Source organism: Felis catus, chromosome B4, assembly GCF_018350175.1.
Source record: "Felis catus isolate Fca126 chromosome B4, F.catus_Fca126_mat1.0, whole genome shotgun sequence".
Classification (NCBI taxonomy): domain Eukaryota; kingdom Metazoa; phylum Chordata; class Mammalia; order Carnivora; family Felidae; genus Felis; species Felis catus.
The window spans coordinates 36522027-36549010 of record NC_058374.1 but is presented as its reverse complement, the minus strand read 5'-3'; the positions used below and the strand labels follow the sequence as shown (position 1 = coordinate 36549010).

Below are 26984 nucleotides of genomic sequence, written 5' to 3'. Positions count from 1 at the left end.
TCCCATGGGCATATCCAGATTACAGGCTGCGGCACAGATAAATCAGGCTGTGGGTTGGGAGCAGTTCCCAGTGAAACTCCACTTCTTTCTCTCCCACTCAGACCTCCATACAAGTAAGTGTAAGACGTTACTCTGTATCCCGAGCCCTGGGTGCAGGATTCTGGCCAATAGTGGCTGCCAAATAAATATTTACTAAGTGAAAGATAGCCTGAATCCACACTAATTTGTATTTTTGAACAGTCATTCATAAATTCTAGCATTTTAACTATTAGTTGGCAATTAATCCCAATAAGCCAACAGGATCTTGTGATTGCGAAGGGCCGTTATTGTAGGTTGGGCAGAAGGAATATTTGTTAGCATTTTTATGGGCTCTCAAAGTAGTTTTAGCTCTAAAACTGATAAAGCCAAGCACAAGCTTTATCAGTCCTGCCACTTGACTGTCAGCACTATGTAGATAAACTCATAATAGTTCCCAGAGAGGAACTTTTTAAGAGATTCTTAAGCAGGAAACCAAGGGAGAGAGATTCTTAATGTTGCCTCATTACCATAGACCCTTTGGGGGCTTAACGTATTCTGACAAAAGGTTAATTTCAAGATCTTATACAAATGAAGGATAAGATTCTGCATCAGATCCAAATTTGGGGCATTTTGCCACCTCACTGCTGTTGGCAACTCTGAAAGCTGGAGTTGGTCCAAAAGGACACAGACCACTCCATCTCCTAGGGCATCTTGGGGCAGGGAGATGGTATTAGATGGGGACTGAAGGGCAATTTTACCTTGTCATCCAGATTTTTCTATTCTGGATGATTTTTTAAGATAAGGATTTATGTATCACTTTTAAGAACAGCAGGCATATTTTAAGTAGGCATATTTTAGTAAAAATAATAAACTGTGGTGTCAAGATTGCCAATCAAATATAGTCATGGCAGTTGTCACTCATCTGGCCACCAACAATCTGGATGATTCTGGAAAGTTCCATAGCTGTTGGGAGGTGCTGGGGCAGAGCAGGGGAAGCAGGGAACCAGAGTCAGGTGCACAGCAATCCCAAGCAGGGTCTGTGGTTGCTGAAACCAGATTGTTAGGCATGGAAGCGGTGGTTTAGGGAGTTAGGTGAACCAGATGATAAGTGTGCCCATAATAATGGAAAGTGAGTGCACAGGGAGAATTTCAGAAATAAGAAGCAATACAGCACAGGTGATTTGAGCAGGAGTTAGGTACAGACCTTGGTTATTAAGAGCATGAGAGAAGGATCTAGAGAAAAACACTGTAGAGAAACGAGGCTCCATTTCTCCCTGTTGGCTACCCTGCCTGGTGCAACCTGAAGAACACTTCATATTTTCTCCATGGACTCAAGGGCACTTCCCAACCATTTTAGGTGTGCCAGCCGGACACAGTGAACTCTGGACCGATAACATTTCAGCCTCAAGATACAATTTCCTTCTCTCAGGAGGCCTTGAACAAAATTTTCTGTTAGTTAATTTGAAAGCCCACACTTTGTACTTCTTAGTTCTAATTGTGGTCATTTTCTTTTCTGAATGGCCTTAGGTTGGTTTTTACATACTTTTGTGATCTAATAAGAGTCTGAAAGATGTTTACATCCCAATATTCAACCGCCCTGAAAAATCGGAGATGCATTGTCATCACTGTTTTAACAAATTACTGTTTTCAAATTGCTATTTTACCCTTTCCCAAACTGATTTTGGTAGGAAGAGTGACTTCCGAAACAACCCATACTTTGTTCCATGTAGTATGTTAAAAGGGTGGAGAAGCATAAGAATAGTGATGAGTATTAAGATAATACTGATAAGCCCAGGAAAGAAGCAAACAGGCATTCTGAGTAATGATTCGGGAAGCGTATCCGGGAGAGGAAGATTTTGAACAACTCTACCTATAAGGCAGACTTACCTCATGATTTGCTCCTTCTTTAAGGAACCAGGCCCACTTAGACTCTTCTTTAGAGACAGTCCACTGTCCTCTCTGATGCCCTTGAATGTATCACTTCACCTTGCTGAACAAGTTCATCCTCATGTAAAGCAGGGTGAAGATTATTCGCTCCTGGAGAAAGCTGTCACAACATTTTGATAACCAGCAGAAGTGATTCAGCAAGGCTGTCTGTCATTATCTGGTGAGAGGACTCCAGAGGGTGGAGTTTCTTTAGGGAAACTATATGGCCCCCTCCTCCTGCAGCACCCACCAAAAGAAGTTTGAAGGCCAACATAATGTACTGCTATGGTGTTAGTATTAAATGTAATAAATTAAATATAATAATTGTGCTTTTATCCATCTGGTTCTCTATTGCTTAGGGTTTTAGGGAAAACTGAAAAATCAATAAGGCAAAATATATCAATAAGGCATTTATACTGATGAAAACAGACAGGAGTTTTTTTTTTTTTTTTTGGTTTTTTGGTTTCTGTTTATTGGTTTGGTTTGGGATTTTTTGGTTTTTGCTTTTGACTAGGGATATTTTAGGGACTTTGAAGAAAGGACCTGAAAATTATCACTCAGCCTGGTATTTATTTTGCAACATATGCTGACTTCTAACTTTCAGAGCTGACCAGCCTAATCCTTGATCATCCCAGAATGAGTTTAGGAATTGTGATCATTTCCTTTTTACTGGGTATTTGCATACATCACTCACCAGCTAGGTTTAGAAGGATGAGCAGCAGTCTCTCTGTGCTGAAATAGAATGATGTGAATTTAGGACCAACCTGAAATGTTCATTTCTCAGTTAGCCCTTAATGAGCATTTATGTAGCATGAAAATATAGAGAGAAGAAAACTGTCTTCCATAGTGTACTTTTTAAAATAGGCTAATAAGAATGGTTGGGGTTTTATATTTTCATCTATGTTTTGCATTAGGACTTTCATGGATATTTGCTCTGTGTTGAGGGGAAGGGTCAATGTATATAAATAAGAAGAAGGATATCTGGCAAGATTGGGAACATGACCTCTTGCCCTCCAAAGCCTGGGAAGCCCTAGTGAATGCTCCCAATCTTAGCAGTGTATGGACACGGTGTGAACTCTCCCCTCTGCATACAGAGTGGGGGTTAGAGGTTAATGAATGAGTGCTCTCCTCACCCACGAGATCCTGTTCTATGGTGGTTTTATAAATAAGGGCTTAAATGGGGTCAGAATAGGACCTGCGTATTGCTTCCAAACCCTCTAAATCTTTTTGAAGTGATGGCGTTCAGAGATGACACCCTTCCACCAGGGAAGGGAGGCATGGGGCTCTTGGGCTTGGGGAACTGGACGGCTGTACTGGTTCAATATGTCTAAGAGAAGGACCAAATGGAAAACAAAGTAGGGGGGGGGTCCTTTGCTGCCCCCTATTCTTCTCTAGTAATCCCTTAAAAAATAATTGCAGACCCAAACCTCTGGCCTCTAGCACATTTTCCACTTGATTAGAGGCCTTTGTGAGGTCGGGAAAGGGACCCGCGGCCTTGTACATTGTGCTGAGGCCTGAAATGTCCAGCTGGGATTTTTTTCCATCAAAAGGGGATTTTAGTAAAACCATTATCAGGGGCTTAAAGGAGAAAAGCTGTTGAGCTGCAAGTGAGGGGGTAGATTAGCATTAGCAGGCTTGTTCTGGGCACTGGTGGAGGGGTGGGAAGGTGTCTGCAGCCCTGCGCACAAGTGCTGTGGTTTCTCTGCAATTCCCTGGCAGGTGTAGAGGCAGGAGTGGGCACAGGAGTGGGAGCTGCCGGGCTTGGGAATGGTCCATGGGGCTTTACCTCCAGGGCATCAAGTGCGAGGCAACCCAAATGAAGGAGGATTGCAAGAAAATGCAGGGTACCTGCTGGGTGGTATATGAGAGGCCCCAGACGTGCTTCATTGTAGGTTATGTGCCTCTATGTCACCTGGAACCCTCCCCCCACAACACACACACATACACCACTCTCTGGGCCCCTCTTTACACTCTCTGTAGATGGGGCAACCAGAACTCAAGGAGCCTGGAAGGGGCTGTGCTGGATCACTTTAAATTTTTTTTTTAAATGTTTATTTATTTTTGAGACAGAGACAGAGCATGAACAGGGGAGGGGCAGAGAGAGAGAGGGAGACACAGAATCGGAAGCAGCTCCAGGCTCTGAGCTGTCAGCCCAGAGCCTGATGTGGGGCTCGAACTCACAGAGGGCAAGATCACCCACAGAGCTGAAGTCGGATGCTTAACCGACTGAGCCACCCAGGCGCCCCTGGATCACTTTAAATTAAGGACGTGGATGTGTGTGTAGACACCTTTATTTCTGTGGGGCAGCAACAGAGGGGACAGAAGAAGGTTAGGAGAGCAGCGGCAGTGGCTGCCCTGTGTGCAAATAAGTAGTCTGGCTGTGTGGACTGGCAGCCCTCTTGGGTCAGGGCTTGCGGAGTTACCTGAAATTGTCTTCTTGGGTTACTAGAGTTGTTACAATACCTTCTTTGCTGAAACGGAGCGTGCAAAGCTGAGCCGCGTGGAGCTGGTAGGCAGCTGGTAGGCAGCGTTCAGGCCACTGGAGCCAACCGCTGTCTGCAGGGCCCGTGTGAGGGATGTCACTCGCCAGTGGCCCTGGAAACGCCTGTTTTCTGTTTCTCCCCGTGTACACTGTCGCCCTAGCTTGCTTTCCCTGTACAACCAGGATGCGGGATAGAACATACCGCTCTCCTGACCGCAGACGCTGACGGCTGGGGGGGGGGGGGTGGCCCCTGTGTCGGAGCAGGATGCTGGCAGGTGCACAGGACCGTCACCTTCCATGCACATCCTCAGCCTCGGGCTCACCTCAGGCCAGCCTGGTGGCCTGGTAGCCGGAATGTTTGTCTCAAGTCAGATTCACACAAAGCAAGAGGGCCTGTCTTCTTGAAGATGTGGCTAGCCCAGGAGAGCTGTTCTTGGAGGCTGTGAATCAAAGAGCAACTCTGCTAGTTCCTTCCAACGACCGTCCTGAGAAACTGCGAGTCTTTAGTCTGTGCTTTCCCTCACTTAATTTCATTGCAATCGCTCTTGGTTATTCTGGCTCCTCAGCCTGCCCCGTGTTGTCTTGTCCTCAGCCTCACGTGGAGGGATGCAGGCTCCCCGGCCTTGCTACCACCTCTTTTCTTTATTTGGGCTGCTGTCCCTCAGGCTGTGTTTGGCATGGTCACTAACAATGGCATATTTCAGCTACAGTGTCCATAGAGCTGCCTGGGGAGATTTTCTGCTTTTGTAAGACATTCATGGATGATGCCGGGATTGCTAATTTGCTTCGTGGCTGGGCCCTGAGTTCCAGAAGTTTTTCCTTTTCTCTCATTCTCCAACCCAAACTATCCTCTGTATTAGCTAATAAAGCTGTGCCCTCCACAGTGAATGCAGCTTGTAGAAGTAGCCATGGGGGATATCCACCTTCCACCTTCCACCTTTTCATTCCATGTTTGCACCAACTGCTCTTCAGATCCACGCTTTGATTCCCTGAGGCCAGACTACGGAGCACCTGGACAGCAAGAGCCCTCAGGCCTCTCCAGCCCTCAGCCTGCCCCTTATTGTGTGGCTTATGGAATCTGGCCAACTTGGCTTAGAAGTTCTTTTCTTTTTAATTTCTCCTACCTTTTCCTAATGTCTGTTTTCCATAGGAAGAATTTAGATATGTGAGCAACCTCACACCTTTATCAGGCTCTTAAACATTTTCAATGTCATAGACTCCTTTAGATTTTATGAAAATGTCTTCATCTGTAATAAAGATGCTCATTTTGTAATAAAAATAGACACTCCTACAATTTTAAAAATACTTTTTTGTTTTTCCTCAAAGGCTCTCTAGAATTTTTCATTACAGATGATATGCGCTTTTTTTTTTTGCCATAAAAAAAGCCAGAACTTCTACTCTTGCTGTTAAAACTCTCTCCACGGGGGCACCTCTCTCAGTCGGTTGGGCGTTCGACTTCAGCTCAGGTCACGATCTCACAGTCTGTGAGTTCGAGCCCTGCGTCGGGGTCTGTGCTGACAGCTCGGAGCCTGGAGCCTGCTTCGGATTCTGTGTCTCCCTCTCTCTCTGCCCCTCCCCTGCTCACGCTCTGTCTCTCTCTGTCTCAAAAATAAAAATAAAAACATTTTTAAAAATTAAAAAAAAAACAAACCTCTCTCCACGTATGACTAAAATTTCAGCCCATTTGTTCTCCCAAACTTCCCAAATATGACAATCTAACCAGATTTGTACAAGATGGTCTTTAAGAAAAATTAGAAATTGATGTTTGATTCCCACAGCCTCCAAAAGCAGAGCACTGTGAGCTAAATCAGGGAACCTTTCTGAGGTCACATCTGTTACCTTTCTCAGAGAACAAAGTGCTGTACACCTGGGCTCCTTTGAAGAGCTTCACTGATGTTTTAAAATTTAATTTCATCTTTTTGGTAATAATCCCTCCTTTGTCAGCTCTTAGACCCTGGGGAAATTCTTTGGGTTGGGGGGAAGATGGGGCGGGGGTGGTGACTGGAGGGCATTTGTCTGAGGGGGAAGGTTTGGGCGCCCCACTGGAAATAACCTCCAATTCGCAGACAATGCTGCCACCTGCTGACAAAACATAGGGCTTGCAGGCTTTGTGGATAAATACGTTTCCTCTTTCTACTTTCCATCTTCCACATTGGAAAACAAATTTCCATTCATTTGTAGTAACTATGCTCTATTTTTCTGCCTTATAGTGGATCTTAAAATCATCTTAGTAGACTAGCAGGAAAGAAAAATACAAGGTTGGACTCCCAGCTACCTCTGATACTGGTGTAAACCTGATTCATAGCTGCGTCACAGTGGGGAGGATCAGTCTTGGGTGAGTGGGAAAGGTTTCTTGTTTTTTGCGGGGAGGGGGAAGGTCAAGGAGCAATGTAGAAGAAGTCAACATTTATTTTCCACCCCTGCCTTTCAGTAAAATGTAGTGCTTGACTTCTGTCTCCTAACTCGCATATATGCATTTTTTCAATTTTTTAAAAAGATTTTATTTTTAAGTAATCTCTATACTCAACGTGGGGCTTGAACTTAAAACCCCAAGATCAAGAGTTGCATGCTCTACTGACTCAATTTTTGTTTCTAAACTAAGCAGTAATGAGGCTGTTTGCTGCTAAATCCTATGTCGTACTTACTCAAGTGAATTTCTGCGGCTCCTCTTGTGAGTCCACTGAAATTTAGACCTTCATGTGTGGGAAGAAGATAGGGCAGCTGTCTTCCTTTGGGCCATGCTGCTCTAATTGTCGCCAGTTGACTCTGAGTACAATGGCAGGGCATCTGGCTAAAGTGCACAGACGTCAGCTAGGGTTGGAAGAGCCAGTCATCTATTCCAGATTCACAGAATGAGGAGACCTTGTCTGCTTCCTGCAGCAGCAAGCTGTGAGCCTGATAAAGCTTACATCAGAGAATCTGGTCAGACCATTTTTACAGAGTATTCCTGAAACTCTCGAAATTGTGTGCATTTGGAATGAACTAGAAGAGCTAGAAATTATCACTTTAATTTTTTCATTTCCATGTTGTTTCCTTTGGACACACCTACTGGTCTGGTCCTCTTTTTTGTTGTTTTTTTGGTTCACAGTAGTGAGCTTTTGAGCTATGAAGCTAAGGTTTAAAACACTGAAGTATAATGGAAGGTGCAAATTAGTTGCCTTCCATCTAAGAACATTAAGAATTTGAGAGGCATAACTGTTGTTAATTCCTCCCTTATTTCATCCATCTGTCCACTTTTAGCCTCAGTGATTTTACTAAAGAGTCCAGGAATATTATGACTAATTCTTTTGGTTCCTCCCTATTTAGAGACCATTTCTCAAAAAGCAAATGGTAGCACGCAAATGTGTGCATTAAAATGCCAGTTTGGGGTAAGGATTTCCTAAGGAGAAATATTATGGGTGTTTGCAAATATTTTCATATTCTTTTCAGATGAGGAAAATAGTACTTGCCAGCCATGCTGAGTTATCCCTTGCTATTTATAACAAGTTAATCTGGTCTCAAAGAATGATTTTCCCACAGGCCAGGTCCAGTGACTCGAATCCATGATATGAGTAGTAATTACTGACAGACAGCTGTGTGCGAGGCCCCGTCCTTCTGGAGTGTGGATTACATAAACTGAGGAGCAATAAACATAACAAGAGTGCCTGATATTAACAAATTAGACCCTTGTACTCTTTCTGGACAAGAGGGATTTGTAACTAAAACATCTGGTAAGTCAAGCCTTTTTACCTTTGAATGAAGAGGAAATAGCTGGTGATCCTGCAACTTGATTCTACTTTATAAGGATTGTGTGACAGGCATTGTAGTGTGCTGAACATGTGCGAACTCTTAACACCAGCACAGACTTACAGCATTCGTACTTCGCATCACTATTTGTGACAAAGCAGTGTTCTGGAAACCGGCTCAATTCCTCTGAGGACAACAGGGGACAGATTTAACACTACTAGCTACTTCAGTACCCTAGAGCCCATTTACCAACTTGCACTAGTTTTCCAGCTTCTCAAATAACTCTATATATGATGCTGACAAGACATATCTAAGTTTGCACAACGTAATAAAACGTAATAATACATATTAAATAGTAGTAACTTTCAGCAGTTGGTGGGGTTTGTTTTTGTTTTTGTTTTTTCCCTACTCCCAATGAAAACAGGCCCTGGTTTAGCACCTTTCTGAAGCCAGGGGTTAGGGTGGCCCTTTACAATACCTCAGGGAAAGATCAAAGAGCTACCGGCATGCTTATCACCCTCTGAGGTGGTCAGTCAAGTCTGCAGCAGTCGGTTCTGATAAGTACTCCTCATATCACCGTGGCAAAACCTTACCTTTGTCAAGCTTCTCTCCCCATTTATAAAATTAAGTGTGCAGTATCAACCAGATTTGTGAAAACAAACATTTGAGACAGAAAGTGAACACTGTGTCATGACTAAATTCTTCCAGCAGGTTGCATTCACATCCCTAACACTGTCCCCCCTTAAGTTTCTTTGCTGCTGCAGAAGACCTCATTCTTTTCTTTGCAACTGACACTATTTTCCACCATCACAAATAAAAGTGAACTTACAAGGATATGTGGCATTTGTGTTTTACACAATTATAGTCTAAGCACAATGAGATAATAAAAACAGAAGTCTTTTTTTAAGAAAAGAATGTGCAATTTTCTGGGTTAACAAACAGCAAGCAGAGGAATTCCACTTCTGTTTTATTTGTGGGGATGCTCAACATACCCCCACACTAGTGCTGCACAGTTAAGATCTCAAGCTTACTTTCTCTTCCACCTTAACAGGAAGACTTGACTTTACATAGTACCAAATGTTCTGGGTTGGTACAGGCAACTCCACCAGGCAAAATCAGAGCAATCCCTGGAAAAGAGGAAAAGACTGAAACTGATCATTTGTGGACATTTAAATTTATCATTGTCTAGAAATACTTGTTTTCTATGCAAGACCTGAAAGTACATGCTCTTTCCAGCTGTGCACTTACCCTTGCTAAGTTCTAAACTAGTAGTTGCCAGTGACCCAAATATGAATGTCTTATCTGTTTGATACCACTTTTCAAAATATTTTAACTTGCTACATCATATTGGAACAAAAACAAGATATGTGACCCAAGCATAGGCCTGTGTTTGACCATAGCTTTCCAGTTTCTAATCCTGTGCTCCACATTATCTCAACAGAAAGCCTCACCCCTGCCTCCATAGGAGTTCAGAGGCATACGGAGTTTAGGCCTTGCCCTCTACTAAGTGGATAGAATGAACTTAAAAGGGACTGATGTGAGATGCAGGGAAGAGAAGGGCACCAGAGAGGGCGACTGATACATGACTTACTGTAGCCTCCCTTTCTCCAGCAGGGCAGCTGAGAGCAGAGGCCAGGGGCTCCCCCTTTCAGGGGACTGGCAAAAGACGGTTGTCAGAGGCTGCATGAGGTCTTGGTTTTGTTTTACAAATCTGATCTTTTAATCAAGAGGTTCTTATTCCTTGAAAACACAGTGGTCTCTGGGGGCCATACCTTTCCCCTTTGAAAACTTGACTTCACATTTTCTAAGTCAAAAGTAAAAAAGTTTTACTAATTCTGAGACCAGGGTCTATCTAGTAAATGCTGCAGGAAAGCACCAGGATTTAGGGAACAGGCCATACTTCAGTTTCCATATCAAGTGTCCTTTTTAAAGAGAAAAGTCCTTACCTTTAAAAGGAAACTCCAATAAAAGAAACATTTGCTTTTTCAGATCTTTGTTGATTTGAATCAGGAAAGAATATGATCAGTTTGAATTTTCTAAACTATTTAAAGACAGGCTGTAAGTTAGGCAAGCATCCCTGTCTCTGTTGCCAAATGTGGGGTAAATCAGGTGCGGGGCAGGGGGGGCTCCCCCACTTTAGGACTGAGGAATCCCACAGGAGGGAGTCCACAGCAGGGAGCATCATGCAACAATGCCCAGCACTTCTAGCTAGAGGCCTAGCATGGTCCTTATGGGGCTGCAGAAACTGTCTGGACCCCAGTGAGGTTGCACTGATAATCTTTTCCAGACAGACTTCAAGGGCTATTGCCCAATGAGGCTCAGAAAAGAAAGGTATGTGGAGCCCTGTCCTCACCACTACCCAGTTTCTATGAGGTTTATTACTTCTAGATGATAAAGTTTACACTAAGGTTTTTCACTTCTGAAGTTTCAGCAAATACCTGAACCAGGTTTTCCTGTTATTCTAAAAGTTGCCCTGAAGTGCTTTTTAACTTTTGTAGTGCCCACAAAACATCTTATTTTCTTTAGTGCTTCTAATTGCTGTAGGTATGGCGGAGATCAGATCCACCCATATTCCCTTTAAGTAGTGCCCTGTGGCATGAGCTTGTCCACACTGTGATCAATCAGTTGCCACTCATTTCTGTGAGGTCACCTTACTGGAAACCAAGGTACGATTAGTAACTAAACCTTCTTAGGTACGGAAGGGAGCTGGACTTTGGAACTGGACTTGGTTTGAGTCCTGGTTCCCCTCAATTAGTGGCTGGGTGACTTAAGGTAAGTAGTATGCCTTATCTGGAAATAAGGATACCTGTTTCAACAGGTTGCTTTGAAGACTAAAAGGAGAAATATTCAGGTACCATGCAAAGCATACCATAGGTTCTCAACACATACTCATTTCTTTCTACCCATGAAGGTTGAGAGATAAACAGTTAACCTTGACTGATGAAAGTAAATGGTTTATTCATCGTTTCCAGAGACACTCCAGATATATTAAGCATACCCAGTTCAGCATGAGGACAGTAGGCCCATGATCTTAACTTTCAAACATTCATTCACCGACCTTTAATCAGGCTTATATTTATTTAGCCTTGCAAGTAAAAAACAAAACCAAACAGAAAAGTGGAAAACTTCCTGTTAGTTGGTAGGACTGTGTATTAAAATGAAGAATGTGAGCACAGAGTCTAAGACTTAGGGGGTGCTCAAATTTTGATGGACTGAATCTGTACAGTCATGCAGTCTGGGAGAAAGAAAGATCCTCTAAGAACTTAGAGCTTATGGAACCTTCATGCATTATAGTGCCAAATCAGAAAGCTGACCCTAATTCCAAGTCCAGACTTCTTATTAGGGTTCACACATCACCCCCCCCCCCAGGCCATAAGCATTTGCAACCTAAGAGGGAAGAAAGAGATCCACACCTTCCCCAAAGAAAAGGAAGATGGATCTAGTGTCAGGCTCAATTAGACCCAATTGTGATAGCTCTCCAAAAAGGAACAATGCAGCTTTTGTGATAGGCTCCAGCAGAAAGCTTGGAAATTTTACAAAACAACCTTACCCCGAGAGAAACTTGGGTTCTAGCTCTCTTCCTGGAAAGAGGTGTCTTTGCAGGAAAGTTTTATACCACTCTAACTAGCTCTTGCTGGGATCAGTATTTTTGGTTTAAAAAAAATCTCAGAAACAACGAGAAAGACCTATGTGAAACCAGGAATATGCACTGCTCCACTGTTTGAGCGCTTATACCCTTCCACTTCTACAGGGTGTCGATTATTTAGTTAATGTCTACCAAAGGGAACTCTTTGCTAGAATTGTTGGTATTCATTTATCTGCCCGGAAGAATTCTAAGAACCCTCACCACAGTGGATCGAGTGGCCAGCTTCAGAGCTGGAAGTGCTTAAAATGCAAATGTGCAAGAACTCCTGGCCAACCTCCCCATCCCCCAGGAAAGTGCTTAAATACAGCCAGGCCTGGAGGAGAATGTTAAAAAGAGGGGCTGAACTGCCTTCCTCCTCTCCACTAGGACCCTCACTCACACTGTGAGATTCAGCATGCATGAGTGAGCAAGAGAGAGAGCGAGCAAGGACAGCGCTCTTTTAACTTTCTGAACAATGGCTTCAGTTCCCTCCACCCTTCACCATTTCACATCCTCCCCACACCCACTCAGAGTGGAAAGAAACCCCTCTTTCTCCCCCACTTCCACATCCCATGAGCCATTTTTCAACAGGACCCCTCGATCTCATTTCCACCCTGGGGAAACCGTGACTCTTACAGATCACGTTTTTAAAAAGTTCCATTTTGTTCAGCTTTTTAAAATTTCCATGTTGTTGACAGTTTAAAACCAAGAATTATACCAATCTCCAGTCCAGTCACATTTCTAGAAACAAAACATTTAGGTGTCAGTGGTAAACCTTATACAGAATAAATGTTTAACCGTGAGCTTACTCACACCACATAGGATGCACCAAACCCTATACCTTATTTCCTCTTAGAGTACACAAACAGCACCTCCTACTTTGGTGTGGGCCCAAACACACACTGCCTTCAAAATAATTCACAGATACAAGGTTTTTTGTTTTTGTTTTTTTTTTTCAAAAACATACTTCATATTTCCTCTTTTATTATATAAATATCAGTTTAACCTTTTACTGTAAGAATATAAACGTTTTAAGAGGATCTTTGTTATTATTTATACAAATTCACAAACAGTACAATTAATTGATAAAGGTCTCTGGGTTTCTTTAACTCCATGGTCTCACAGGTTGCTGTGGAGGATTCTAAAAAAATAAACAAACAAACAAAAACTCCAACAGAAATATACATCCTACTCAAAAGCAATTTTTTTTTTAAAGCCACGAGTCCCAACCCCCACCAAAATAAAGAAAGCCATCTATTCCTCCATTTAGAAACAGATTTTTGTAAAACCCACAAACTCCCATTTTATTAACAGAACAGAGATGAGACAGGAGTTTCAGTCTCCTCCCCTTCACGTTACAGCCCCAGGGGCTCCGTAGGCCAACTCTGCCCCTCTGCTTCCAACAGGAAGCCTCACTGTGTGACCTTTTTGTGGGGAAACTTGGAAGAGGGTGAGGGTAGGGCAGAATTTGCATATATAATAATCATTTTCAAGACACAATCTGCGTCTCAAGCAAACAAACAAAAGTTCAACTCTCATTTCTTCCACACATTTGTGCTATAAATTAAGTCAAGATTTATGGACACCATTGGGCCCTCAAATCCCAATGGATGGGGAGAAAAAATTCTAGCCAGAATGTAGAAGTGGACACACTGGATGGATGGGGTTTGGGAAGAAGCCAAAACAAAATGGACGTACAAACCCAATGGGCATCTTTCCAGTCTAGGCACAAAAATGTTTCAGTCTCAAAATATCTCTCTTGTAGATTTCCAGGGCTTCAGAGAAAAAAGTAAACTAAAACGAGGTAGCCAGACATATATATATGTATATATATATAATTTATATATATATAATATATAGACTATATTCAGCAGAAAAAAAAAGGACCGTGATTTCGAATTTCTCTAAAAAATGAAAATAAGAAAAAGAAAGACAATAAAAAGGAAATGAACGTGAATAGCAGAGCACTGTAGGAGAAGGGAGGAGAAGAGCCTGGGATTAGTTACAAAGTGGAAGGAAGAAGGGTGAAAAGGCCGTGGTAGTTGGGTTTGCTCTTTATACATTTCAAAATAAAAACCAGATCACAGTATTCAAATGAAAGCTTAAGTGAAGGCAGACATTTTCCTCAACTCCCCAGGGTTTTAAGGACTAGTCACTCCCCACCCCCTCCCCCATTTCCAAATGCAAAGCAGTGGGGGACACAGTAGCTCAAACAGTCCTCCATCCCCCTGCCGAGAGGAGTGGGTGGGTAAGTAGCTGATTCAATCTCTCTATCCTCAGGGAAAAAGAGAGGGGAGTTAAGGTAGGGGTAGCGGAGGAACCCCAGATGCAATGAGAATGGGTGCATAGTGGGCCGAGGTGCTGGAAGAGGGAGAAAATGAGCCTGAGGCTTCGTGTCACTGCCCCCATCTCATCCACTACAATGATCTATGTGTAAGTGTACATGTCAAGTGTTGGGGGGGGGGGGGGGAGGGAGGTGTGGTGGTGACCGGAGGATGAACAGGGTGGGACAAGGGGAGCAGGTGCTGCTGCCCTCACCTGACCTTCTCACTGTCCGTCATCTGCCAGAGTCCTAGGTTGAGTACCTTGAGGCAGGGCAGCTGCGTGATGCGCTCCAGGCCGCGCTTGGTGATTCGGGTGCAGCCATACAGGTCTATGCCAGTGAGCTGGCTCAGGTGCTCCGCGATCAGCTCCAGGCCCTTGTCTGTGATACGCACACACTGTCCAATGTTGAGCGTGCGCAGCCCATGCATCTGCCGCACCATGCGGTTGATGCCATCGTCGCTGATGTGGCAGGAGCAGAGGGACAGGGACTTGAGGCCGTCCAGGCCCTGAGCTATGTAAGCCAGACTCTGGTCCCCCACCTTGTCACAGAACGACACATCCAGCCCCGAGAGGCGAAGGCTGCCCATGGCCAGATGCATGATGCCAGTGTCACTGATGTTGTCGCAGGAGCGCAGGTTAAGGCTGCGTAGGCTGCCCATGTGCGACAGGTGCAGGAGGCCCGCGTCCGAGATGCCCCCGCAGAAACTGAGGTTGAGGAGCCTCAGGCCCGTCAGCCCCCGGGAGATGTGCTTTAGAGAAAGGTCAGTCAGCTTCTGGCAGTCCTGCAGCGTAAGCTGCTCCAGGCCCAGGCAGCCCTCGGCGGCGCTGCGCGTCATGCCGGCCAGGTGCCCTATGCCCACGTCCGAGAGGTGGCGGCAGCTGCGGAGATTAAGGCTCTTGAGGCGCTGCAGGCCCCAGGCGATGAGCAGGAGGCCGGTATTGGTGATGTTGCTGCAACCCCCCAGCTCCAGCACCTCCAGGCCCTTGAGGTACTGGGCTATGCGGCCCAGGCTGCTGTCGGTGATCTGCTTGCAGAGACTCAGGTTCAGGGCACGCAGGGAGCCGATCTCCTGCACAAACGCGTGGCCCAGCCCGTTGTCAGTGAGGTTGTAGCAGCCGCTTAGGTTGAGGCTCTCGATGTTGGCCATGCCCTGGATCACGTAGCTGAGGCTGCGGCGGAGGCTCAGGATCTGCACACGGCGGATACCCCGGGCCTGCAGGCTGGGGAACAGCGACGGGTTGGCCCGGCGCAGGTGCAGCTTGGCCTCCACCCCCCGCCACACCGACTTGTGGTAGGCGGCGTCCCGCCAGGCCGTGCACACCTGCGCCGCGCGCCCCTTATCCCGGACGTCCAGGTAGCCGAAGATCATGGCCAGCAGCTCGGGGAACAAGCACGAGATGTGGGTCTCCATCTTCCTCCTCCCCCCTCCGCGGCGCCGGGGGGAGGAGGCGCGGGCCCCGCCGCTCCTGCCCCGAGAGGCGACAAGAGCGGTTCGCCCCGGCCGCTGCCGCCGCCGCCTCGGGCCCAACGGACGGCTCCTCCCCGCCTTCCGGCTCCGGCCGCCGCCGCCGCTCCTCCTCCTGGTCCGTCCGTCCTTCCTTCCTTCCTGCCGGCTTCGCCTCCCTTCCCTTCCCTCCCCCCGCCCCGGGCTCCGCTCGGTCCTCACATCCCGGGCGGGGAAGGCGCCCTCTCACTCACTCCCGAGCCCGGCCGGGCCGCCGCCTCCGCCGCCTCCGCCGCCTCGGGTCTAACCACACCGCGCTCGGGCCGCGCCGCTCCGCCCGCTCCGCCGCCGCTCCCACGCCCCCTGCCGCATCCTCTGCCTCCTGCCACTGCCGCCGCCAGCCGCCGCCGCTGCTGCTCCGGGCCGGGGGGCCCCGGGGGCTGCGAGCACGGGCTCCGGGCGCCGAGGAGGCTTCCTGCTGCCTTTGTCTCTCGCCCGCTTTTCAAACCTCCCAGCCCGGGCCGCCCGCACTCCGCCGCCCAGGCGGGGGGACCTGGAGGCCAATCCGGGCCACCGGGCGCACGTTCCTTCTCCCCCCCGCCGTCCGCGGCCAGTTGGGAGCTGCCGGCCCGGGCACGGAGGACGCCGCGGCCGGCGCGGCCGGAGCGCGGCTCGGCGCCGGGCCCGGAGCGAGCAGGCGGGCCGCGCGTTTGGTAGAGTCCGGGCCGGACCCCTCTGCCCGACTGCTCCTTCGCGCGTCCCCTCCCTCACTCCCGCCGCGCTCCCCCCGCGCGCTCTCGCGCAATGGTACGAGCCTGCGCTGCCGGAACTGTCGGAGCCGTTACCCTGGAAACCGAGTTCTTCCTAGTCTGGCCGCCCCGATTTTTAACCCTGTAGGCGCCATTTGAGAGCAGCTGTCAGCCAGGCTCTTCCCCACCCTTCTCCTTTTCACCCCGTAGCCCGCTATTGAGCCATTCCCTTTCTGGGCCACGCCCCAACCCCATTCCTTCTCTTTTTCTTTGCTGCTGACGTCTGCGCAGTCTTTTCCCATAGTTTACCCCTGCAATTCCTGACCCCTACTTTACACCCTTCTCCCTTTATTATCCTTGCAAGACCCTCTTCCAGTGGTAGTACTCAATAATCATCACTCCGACTCTCCTTCCTTCTTTTACTGTCCTTAATGCCCCTTGTCTCTGCTATCACACCCCCAATTCTTCCAACGGGGCTGTTTCCTACGATTCCTTTCTCTCCAGTCTTGTGCCTCAAATTATGAAGAAACTCGACTTTATTCATCTCTGCCCTAGCTTATCACTGACCCTCTCCGGCCCTCATACTAGAAGTATCCATTACTGCTTCCATCTAGCATCTTCTGGTTGTGTCCATACGCCTCTGTGAGTACTTTATACATCAAAACTTCCCTCCACTTCCGCACTTGGCTGCTGAACTGTGAACTGAACTGTCGGGAGCGCCACAGATGTCCTCCCATCTCCTCAGCCTGCTTTACACTTAGAAGGGAGCAGCCGTCCCTAAGCCTTGTTTTGTGATCTTTTCCTTTCTCCCCAGCCTTTTAGACTACATACAGTTTTACGGACAGTTGTATGATAGTATATTTGTATGTACAAACACAAAGATACTGTTTAGATAAAATACAATGACTATTGGGCTTGGTTTAAAATGCTCCAGGCAAATGTCTGTTGGTCTGTCAACTGTTTCATTGAACCAGGGCAGTGCTCTCTTCTACAATGTGGCTCCTGAGTCTTAAATGCCACACTGAATATAGGATTTCAGAGTTTCCTTTTAACTATCCCCAAACCATGAATCTTCGCATCAGAGAAAATGACCCTATTTTTAATGAACTTATGGGTCCGTACAACTTGATACAGGACAACCTGATCTGTTTATCGGAAAAGGAAAATGGTTTCATTGATTGTTTGAGGACCTGAACAAAATTTTGAATGGGCTCCATTTTCAGTATATGAGATTAGCTTTTGGCCACTTCTCTTTGCTCAAGAGACCAATACAAGTGCATACAGATTCACTAATAGGCATAATATATATTACACACACCCCATCCACCTCTCCTATTTCTTAAAATTTTTTTAAAGTTTTCTTTATTTTGAGACAGAGCGACCTTGTGCACACAAGTGGGGGAGGGGCAGAGAGAGGGAGAGAGAATCCTAAGCAGGCTCAGCACCCTCAGTGCAGAGCCCTAACCCACAAACTGTGAGATCACGACCTGAGCCAAAGTCAGAGGCTCAACGCTCAACTGACTAAGCCACCCAGGTGCCCCTACCTTTCCTGTCTATAAATCAGGAAATGCAGAAGCAAAAACTCTTACACATTTGCCACCTCACCCACATTACACATGATGTGAGGCCCATAGATTTTTATAACCTCTCTGAAATAATGGACTGTACTGTTAGTCACCTAGATGATCCAGATGTGCTGAGGCAATAATTTCAGGCCATACCTGAGCCAACACTCTTCTCCTAGAGTGTATCTGGCCTCATGTTTGTCTCAGTCACTTATGACTAAATTTTTACCTTAAACTCTACATGAAAGTCACTTTTTTGTCGTTCTGTAGATGTAGATGTATTTGTATTGATGTCAAAGTATCAGTCCAAAACAACTTAATCCTACTTAACACAAAACAAAGTGCTAGACCACACATGGGGTAGGGGGAGCGGATTTGTAAACTGGGAGCATGACCTGAAGAAAAGGAGCTTACTGGTTTTCCTCCTCTAGACAGGGTATTGTTCTCAATTCTGAAGAGTCATTCAGTGATGCCCAGAAACACTTTCTCTAGAAGTTGGCCACTTGATCCTAGTTCTACCAAAACTTTTTCCTGAGTTTTATTAATACAGAGCCTTTTGTTGAAGACGTTCAAACATATTTCAAGGATTTGCAGTAATATGATTATTTTCATGTTCAACAAATAGGAAAATAAACATCAAGAAGCATCTCAGAAAATGAACATTAGTGGAGAAAAGGAAGTGTGGCATCAAATGAGCCCTATGCTGTCTGGAGATACGGTGACTTTTTATAGCATTGAGAAAATGTCTCCCCTTTCTGGGTGTCAGTTTCCTTATGTAACAGTAGGGTGATTTGACTGGATAATCTTCAGGGACCTTTCCAGTATTAACACCCTGGGAGACCATGAGCCTAGATTAGTCCTACTGGCTTCTCAACCCTGGAGCTTGCGCATTGTTCTCAAGACAGGCCAGAGTTTAAAATATTTTCACGTGCAATGGCTCCTTGGGGATTTTGGTTTAGGCTCGGATTTGGGACACAAAAATGGATGGAGCATATTAGAGAGCAGAGACCTTGATTATCTGAGAAAGATGGATACCAATGTAGAAAATCCTATGGATAGCTGTTCATTCCCCCCCTCCCCCGCCACTTTGCTGAACTTTATTAAAGCAAAAGTGAAGGTAAATCTCTAGAACATAGTCAATTTTCTGGGATTCTTCCCTCAAAAATATGACAGTTGATTTCCAAACACATGCTAGAGTGTACATGGTTCCCAACTATACTTGTCAGTGAGAAGCTGAAATCCTAAGATGTACATCTTCCAACTGTCTGTGGTCTGTCTTTGGATCAACAGTAATTACCTGAACAGCTACTATGGCTTCATTAATTTTTGCCTGTAGGTCTCTGAGCTCTTCTATGTGCAGCAATTACAGATTTTGAGCACTTCATTAACAACTGCATCTCCAGTGTCAAAACCAAGAATATATTTATCTAAAGTAACAGGCAAACCCTCTTTTGTTTGATTTGCTCTAGCAACTGCATCCTGCTCAGGTGCTCCTGGACCAAAATGCGAGTTGCCTTAAGCATTACCAGGTAACCATTAAGATGCTGAATCTGAAGAAAGTTAGCCAAAGCCATTACACCAGCCTTAAGATCAGGATTATTTACATCCAAATTGATCAGTGCCTCTACACTGTCAGCATTTTTTGTATTATCAGGTAGCAAGCCCTTGTATTTTTCAGCATTGTCTCCATACTCAAGTCTAACGGCTAAACCAAGAAGCCAGTCAATTACTTCTTGTTGATCTTGAATCTTGAAAGGACAGTTAACATGTCTGAGATACTTTTCAAAGGACTTGGACCAGTCACTGCTGTGGATGTTTCTTAAACTACCTCTGCCTTCAATCTTGTGGTGTTTGATTTTCTGGTCTTCAAGTCAAACAATAAGGTTTCTAAATTCTGTTTCAGTTTTTCAGTTGAAGCCAGCAGGGTTGTGGTAGTTGAGGGCCATCAGCTTGCCTTGGAACGTGGTCCCTGCTTCTTGCTTTGGTTCCCTGGGCGTGGGTTGGGAGAGGGGAGGCAAGGAGGGGCAGGCAGCACAGGCACTGTTCGTGTTCTAAGGACTTGTTCAGATTTTCGTATATGGTTCAATAAGTTGCAACCAGAAAGGAGTTTTTTTCTGAATGAGCTATTCTGTATAGAAACAAAAATGAGAGCCCTGTATAAGAAGTCTCTCCAAAACTTTATCAAGAATTTTAAAGGAACTAGATTTTCAGATGGGTGTGTTTTTCATCTGGGTGAGGCCTGGGAAAATTGAGAGGCCCAACCCGGATATCAAGCTTACTTAAGGGTGTGTGTACTTCCTCGTTCAGAGAAGGAAGATCTGGCAGGAAAGATCGGAAGAGATCTGCAGCTTTTTAAAGTCATTCAAAAAAATACAGATCCAAAACTAGTGACCCTGAGTCTAGCTGGTAAGTGTTGGATCAAAGGAGTTAAAATATGTTGTGTGTGTTTTGTATTAACTCTAAAGTATCCATGGCACTACTGTGTAGTAGACACTCTGTAAAGGTTTTTGAACTGAAATGAATGAGAACAGTAATAACATAATATCTTTATGAAAGACTTCATGCATATCAAAACGTCTCCAAGAATCTGGACAACCAATAGCAACGGACATCTGAGGTTTATAAAATGGTACCTTTCCAACTACTTTCCAACTTCAAGATTTCTTGATGGAAATATTCTTTCTATTCCTTCCTAGTCCAGTAAAACCTTGGATTGCGAGTAACTTGTTCTGCAAGTGTTCCGCAAGATAAGCAAACATTTCTAATAAATTTTAACTTGATAAAAAGAGCTATGTCTTGCAATACAAGTAGTGTGTGAGGTCGAATGTCACATGATCATAACTGAGCCAATGGTTCTTCAAATTTGCTTTGATATATAAGTGCTTTGGATCACAAGCATGTTTCTGGAACGAATTATGCTCGCAAACCAAGGTTTTACTGTATTACTAAATGAGAGTTTCTTGGGGCATCTCTCAGACATTTCTCCAAAGAAGATATACAAATGGATAATGAGCATATGAAAAGATGCTAAACATCAGTAATTGTTAGGGAAATGTAAATCAAAAGCACAATAAGATACCACTCACATCTATTAGGATGGATACTATTAATAAAATAGAAGATAACAAGAGTTGGTGAAAATGTAGAGAGACTGGAACCCTGGCATACTGTTAGTGGGAATGTAAATGGTTCAGCCCCTGTAGAAACTAGTATCATGGGTCCTCAAAAACTTAAAAATAGAATTACCATAGGGGTGGCTGGGTGGTTCAGTCGGTTGAGGGTCTGACTCTTAATTTCAGCTCATGTCTTGATCTCAGGATGGTGAGTTCGAGCTCGTTGGGCTCCATACTGGGCATGAAACCTACTTAAAAAAAAAAAAATTAAACAGAACGAACATTTTGAAATAAAGATGTGAATAAAAGGAAAAAATTGGTGAAAATTGTTCTCATATCAACAAATTGCCAGGAATACCCTGAAATATTTGTTTACTCTTCCTAGGTTATTAATTTGCTATATCCTGTAAACATGGGCTTTATCCACCACAATAAAAATAAGGACTTGGGGTCTGGGTAGGTAGAGCCCTCTCATTAGGATAGCTGTGCACTTTATTATTATTATTATTACTATTATTATTATTTGAGGGGGGCAGAGGGAGGTTTCCCAAGGAATTTATTTGGGCCAACTTGGGGACAGGGAAGCTTTGCATCTGAAAGAAAATGTTGGGCCTTTTGGTGGTGAAGTGTGGCTCTCCCTGGGGCCACAGGACCAGATGGGACAGTGGGAACTTGATCTTGGAGTCCTGGAACTGCTTGGCTGCCAGTGGGCTGCCCTTGCTGGCTGCAGTCCTCACCTTCATGATCTGGATCGAGTGAGCGCTGTGCCAGTGCCTATGTCAGGACAGCACTGGGTGCCAGAGCCTGCAGTGGTCGGTCCCCATACTTCGGGTACCGGTGCCCTGGGTGCCGTTGCTGGAGTCATAGCTCAGCCAGGCTCTGAAGCTCTTCCCCCACAAGGGGCATTTCTTGCACCCCTGTCTGCAGCAGACAGTTGCGCCTGAAGACTTTTTCGTCTTCCTCAGCTGAGACACAAAGTACCAGAAGGGGGGGCTTGGTCCCAATATGATTAGGTGCAAAAGATTCCCTGGCCATAGAGGGGCTGAGTGCTGCATTGGGGGTGGGCAGGCCGACCCCCATCACCTTGGACCGTTGCAGGGTGCCCGAGGCCTTCGTGGGGCACTCTCGGCCTGTCGCCACCACCATGAAAGGCGACTGTGCACTCTATTGTCTGAACTAGAAAAATTCATGAGAGTGAAAGGGATTGCCAATAATGATCACCCCCATTTGAATGGTCTCTCCCTCCTTCTACCCTGGAAGTGGGGTTGCCATTTGTAAGTTGTAATTTGCAACTTTTGAGTATTAACTTTAATGTATGTTTTCATATTTTCAGGCACCTAACCAAAGGATTAGAAGTACTCTGATAGTGGGGTGCCTCGGTTAAGCATCCCACTCTTTTTTGGGGCACCTGGGTGCTCAGTTAAGCGTCCGACCTCAGCTCAGGTCATGATCTCATGGTTCGTGAGTTCGAGCCCCATGTCGGGCTCTGTGCTGACAGCTCAGAGCCTGGAGCCTGCTTTGGATTCCCTCTCTCTCTCTCTCTCTCTCTCTCTCTCTGCCCCTCCCCTGCTCATGCTCTGTTTCTCTCTCTCAAAAATGAATAAACTTAAAAAAAATTTTTTTTTAAAAAGCACCCCACTCTTTTTTTTAAATACAAAATTTATTGTCAGATTGGTTTCCATACAACACCCAGTGCTCATCCCAACAGGTACCCTCCTCAATGCCCATCACCCACTTTCCCCTCCCTCCCACCCCCCATCAACCATCAGTTTATTCTCAGTTTTTAGGAGCCTCTTATGGTCTGGCTTCCTCCCTCTAACTTTTTGTTTTTCCTTCCCCTCCCTCATGGTCTTCTGTTAAGTTTGTCAGGATCCATATATGAGTGAAAACATATGGTATCTGTCTTTCTCTGCCTGACTTATTTCACTTAGCATCACACTCTCCAGTTCCATCCATGTTGCTACAAAAGGCCATATTTCATTCTTTCTCATTGCCAAGTAGTATTCCATTGTGTATATAAACCATAATTTCTTTATCCATTCATCAGTTGATGGACATTTAGGCTCTTTCCATAATTTGGCTATTGTTGAAAGTGCTGCTATAAACATTGGGGTACAAGTGCCCCTATGCATCAGCACTCCTGTATCCCTTGGGTAAATTCCTAGCAGTGCTATTGCTGGGTCATAGGGTAGATCTATTTTTAATTTTTTGAGGAACCTCCACACTGTTTTCCAGAGCGGCCGCACCAGTTTGCATTCCCACCAACAGTGCAAGAGGGTTCCCGTTTCTCCACATCCTCTCCAGCATCTATAGTCTCCGATTTGTTCATTTTAGCCACTCTGACTGGCTGGTATGAGGTGATATCTCAGTGTGGTTTTTATTTGTATTTCCCTGATAAGGAGTGACATTGAGCATCTTTTCATGAAGCATCCCACTCTTGATTTGCGCTCAGGTCATGATCTCACGGGTTCATGGGATCAAGCCCTGAGTTGGGTTCTGTGCTGACAGTGTGGGGCCCGCTGGGGATTCTCTCTCTCCCACTCTCTCTGCCTCTCCCCTGCTCGTGCACTCTGTCTCTCTCTCAAAATTAATAAATAAACTTAAAAAAAAAAAGAAATACTTTGATAGAATACCAGCTATTATTTGTTAATATTAACAAAAACCTTAGATACTTGTTACAAAGCAGGTAGCATCTTCGAAAAAAAAAAACAAAACAAACCTGTGTTGTAAATATAGCTATTTCCAGGGCAATGAACACCTAAAAAGGTGGATTTTCACTCATTCAGTAGTTCAGGAAATGTTGAAACAATTTTTGTGCACTGCTCGGTGCTTTGAAGCAGACAAAGATGTTGAAGTGATGTTTCTGTCTTTAACGATTTAGACCAAGCAATGAGCTAGAAAACGCCTACTCATAGTGATGTGTCTGTTGGTGTTACAGTGCCGACAGAGTGATAGAAATAAAATGTTTCCATTGAGAGGGTAACCATAGGGAAGCCTAGAATTTATGAATCGTTTTGATGGAAGGAAGGTCATTACATCAAGTAGAAACTTGTTTAGACAACAGGCTGAAATTTTTCCTTACTTGTTTGGAAAGAAATAAGAACACTGTAACAGCAGCCATACATTGTCATACTTTGTTACGGTTCTTCCCCTTTGAGACACCAGGTTAATTTTAAAAATCATCTTTTCAAAGAATTTTTGGCTTTTTTTCCCTTCAAGAATAAAGAAACTTTAATTCTTTTTTTCTAATTTTTTTAATGTTTATTTATTTTTGAGAGAGAGACAGAGACAGAGACAGAGAGAGCACGAGCAGGGGAGGGGCAGAGAGAGAGGGAGACACAGAATCCGAAGCAAGCTCCAGGCTCCGGCTGTCAGCACAGAGCCCAACACGGGGCTCGAACTCATGAATGGTGAGATCATGACCTGAGCCGAAGTTGGATGCTCAACTGACTAAGCCACTCAGGCGCCCCAGGAAACTTTAATTCTTATTCATCTGGAATTAGAATTCAGTATCTGAAGTCAGAAAATTTTAGTTCATGGTTTGGATTTTCTGCTGTGTTTACAAACCCGATTGCCCTGAAAAAATTTTTTCTTGATTGGCAGTCTTTCTCTTCATTTGCCCAATTCACTGCTCTCTGACAGTAGAGCTTGATAGTACACATCCAGGCAGGGATGGAGAAGAGGAGCCATTCAGTGTTCTGCCTGGCCCCTTAAAAGGCCCCTTAAAAGGTGCAAAGGTGGTTCCCACGTGTGTCTCCCGTAAGTGCTTGCAACATGGCAGCCCCTGAGGTCACCTCTGTTCCCAAGATAGCATCATGAGCTAAATCTACACCAGATTTGGAGTCTGAAGTTGTGCATTAGAATCCTAGCTCTCCTATTATACTAGACACATGGCCTCAGGCAAAGTGACTGAAATTCTTTGAGCTTCAATTTCCTCATCTATAAAGTGAAAGTAATTCCTTTCACAGAGCTGTTGTCCAAATTCCCTGAGGAAAAAACAATCCACAGGAAAGGAAGGGCCTAGTGTAGGACCTGGCACATAGTAGAGATCAAATAAATGCTATGTTTTGGGTTTTCTTTTATAAATGCACTGTGGGGGAAAAGAAAAACCCACACAGGTGTGCCCTCAATTTGTACAGATATACATTTGCTGACAGTTGAACATTTTTTTAAACGTTATTTCCTGTTTTTAAGAAATGTGCAGGTTAAAGGGGTGGAAACACAGCAAAAGTGCAAGAACATAATAAAATGATCTTTCAGTTAGAGCAAGCCATCTATCTCTCTCCATCTCATTTTCTCCTCCAAAAGTCAGGAAGAGCAGCAGATTCCATTCAGTCACCAAGGAAAGGTCCCAGACCACTTCCGCCAGAACAACATCCATCCTGTTGCCTTCAATGTATGATCTCACTACCAACTCTCACACTCTTGCTTGGAGCCACGGTTCTCAAACTTGAGCAGAATGACTTTGAACACTTCTGAGTCAGAAGGTCTGGGGTGGGGCCGAGAATTGGCATTTCTAACACGATCCCATGTGATGTTGATGCTGTTGACTGGGATCACAGCACTGACAACCCTGGTGAACTTCCTACTACCCAGTTTTCTTTCTCCTGCTTTAAGACTTCTATTAAGGAGCGCCTGGTGGTTAAGCATCCGACTTAATCTCGCAATTTGTGGGTTCGAGCCCTGCGTTGGGCTCTGGGCTGACAGCTCGGAGCCTGGAGCCTGCTTTGGATTCTGTTGTCTCCCTCTCTTGGCCCCTCTCCCACTCACACTCTGTTTCTCTGTCTCTCAAAAATAAATGAACATTAAAAAAAAATTAAAGACTTCCATTAAATGATACTTCCTAAAGTCTCTCCCTTTTTAGCAAAATAAAAATAATTCACAGAAGAAAAAAAACGATGTTTCCCACCACTCATCTTTCATCTTTTAGATCATAAGCTCATGATGACTGAATTTTTCCCCCCAGTGATAGAGTGAAAAGAATATAGGTTTTGTAGTCAGATTCTGGTTTAAAATCTTGATTCTATCACTTATTACTTCTGTGACATTGGACAAATTATTTTAATCAGTTGGAGCCTTGGTTTTCTTACTATGAAATGGGACTAGTGATTTTTGTATCTTGGGAGTTTTGTGAGAGTACAGTTCCTGACCATAATGAAAATAGCTAATATTTATTGAGCATTTATTGTGTATTAATCATTCTTTTAAGGTCTTTACATATATGGACTTATCTATTCTTCACAACAGCTAAATAGTACAGGCTAGCAACAGCTAATCAGTTAATAAGTGGAATCTGAACTAAGAAGAAAAGTCCATTTTACAGATGAGGAAACTATGGCACAGAGAAGTAACTTGCTCAAGACAAAACAGGTAGCGGAACTGGAATCTGAACTTTCATTATACTGAACATCATTATACCTTGCTAGGATGTGGTTTCTGTATGACATCAAAGAAGAAGGGGTCCAGGAAAAAATTTGTTAACAGTGAATGAGATAGTGACTGTACTGTAAGCAATATTAGGCCAGGGCAAGGTGTGGCTTTCACACAAAACGCTTGAAGACACTGTTTGATTTGCTAGCCAAGGTAGGTTGGTATTTGTGTGCCTGTATGTGTGTGTGTGTGTGTGTGTGTGTGTGTGAGAGAGAGAGAGAGAGAGAGAGAGAGAGAGGGAGAGAGAACATGTGCAAGCCTGTGTGATGTGCACACTGTGGGTAGATATGTTGATAATCCATTTTACATCTCCAGACCTACAGCTGGATGCCTGGCTGGCTCTGGCCTTGTAGTGTCCCCAAGGAATGCACTTGTGTGTAATTATGTCACCCTCTAGTGGTTACTTCTCCATTAGCCCTTCCTCCATGAAACCGCCACTCCGTGTCAGTGCTTCTTCCAAATGAGACTCAGTGAGCAGAACCTGAGGGAGACTGCACGGAGGGGCTGAGAGAAGGGGAGCATGGCCCAGGGCAAGAAGAGAGAGGAAGAGTGTGAAGGAAGGGAACGCACCACTGGAAAT

At 45.0% G+C, this 26984-nt stretch overlaps 2 protein-coding genes across 6 annotated transcripts in view; one reads left to right on the top strand and one right to left on the bottom strand.

The window, feature by feature from the left end:
- Nucleotides 1-26984, top strand: part of WNT5B (Wnt family member 5B) — a 106056-nt gene that overhangs the window by 40546 nt on the left and 38526 nt on the right. The gene's annotated exons all lie outside the window — the stretch shown is intronic.
- FBXL14 (F-box and leucine rich repeat protein 14) lies at nt 9034-15795 on the bottom strand. 5 transcript variants are annotated; one of them, XM_045061215.1, is made up of 3 exons: nt 15425-15795; nt 14316-15323; nt 9034-9279 (listed from the first exon to the last, which is right to left on the bottom strand). In XM_045061215.1, exons 2-3 carry the CDS (start codon nt 15248-15250, stop codon nt 9216-9218), a joined length of 999 nt encoding a protein of 332 aa, XP_044917150.1. In that variant the 5' UTR covers nt 15251-15323; nt 15425-15795; the 3' UTR covers nt 9034-9215. The 5 variants fall into 5 exon arrangements, with proteins under 5 accessions (XP_044917150.1, XP_044917145.1, XP_044917149.1 ...); XM_045061210.1 differs by having other exon boundaries at nt 14316-15795; XM_045061214.1 differs by having other exon boundaries at nt 14363-15795.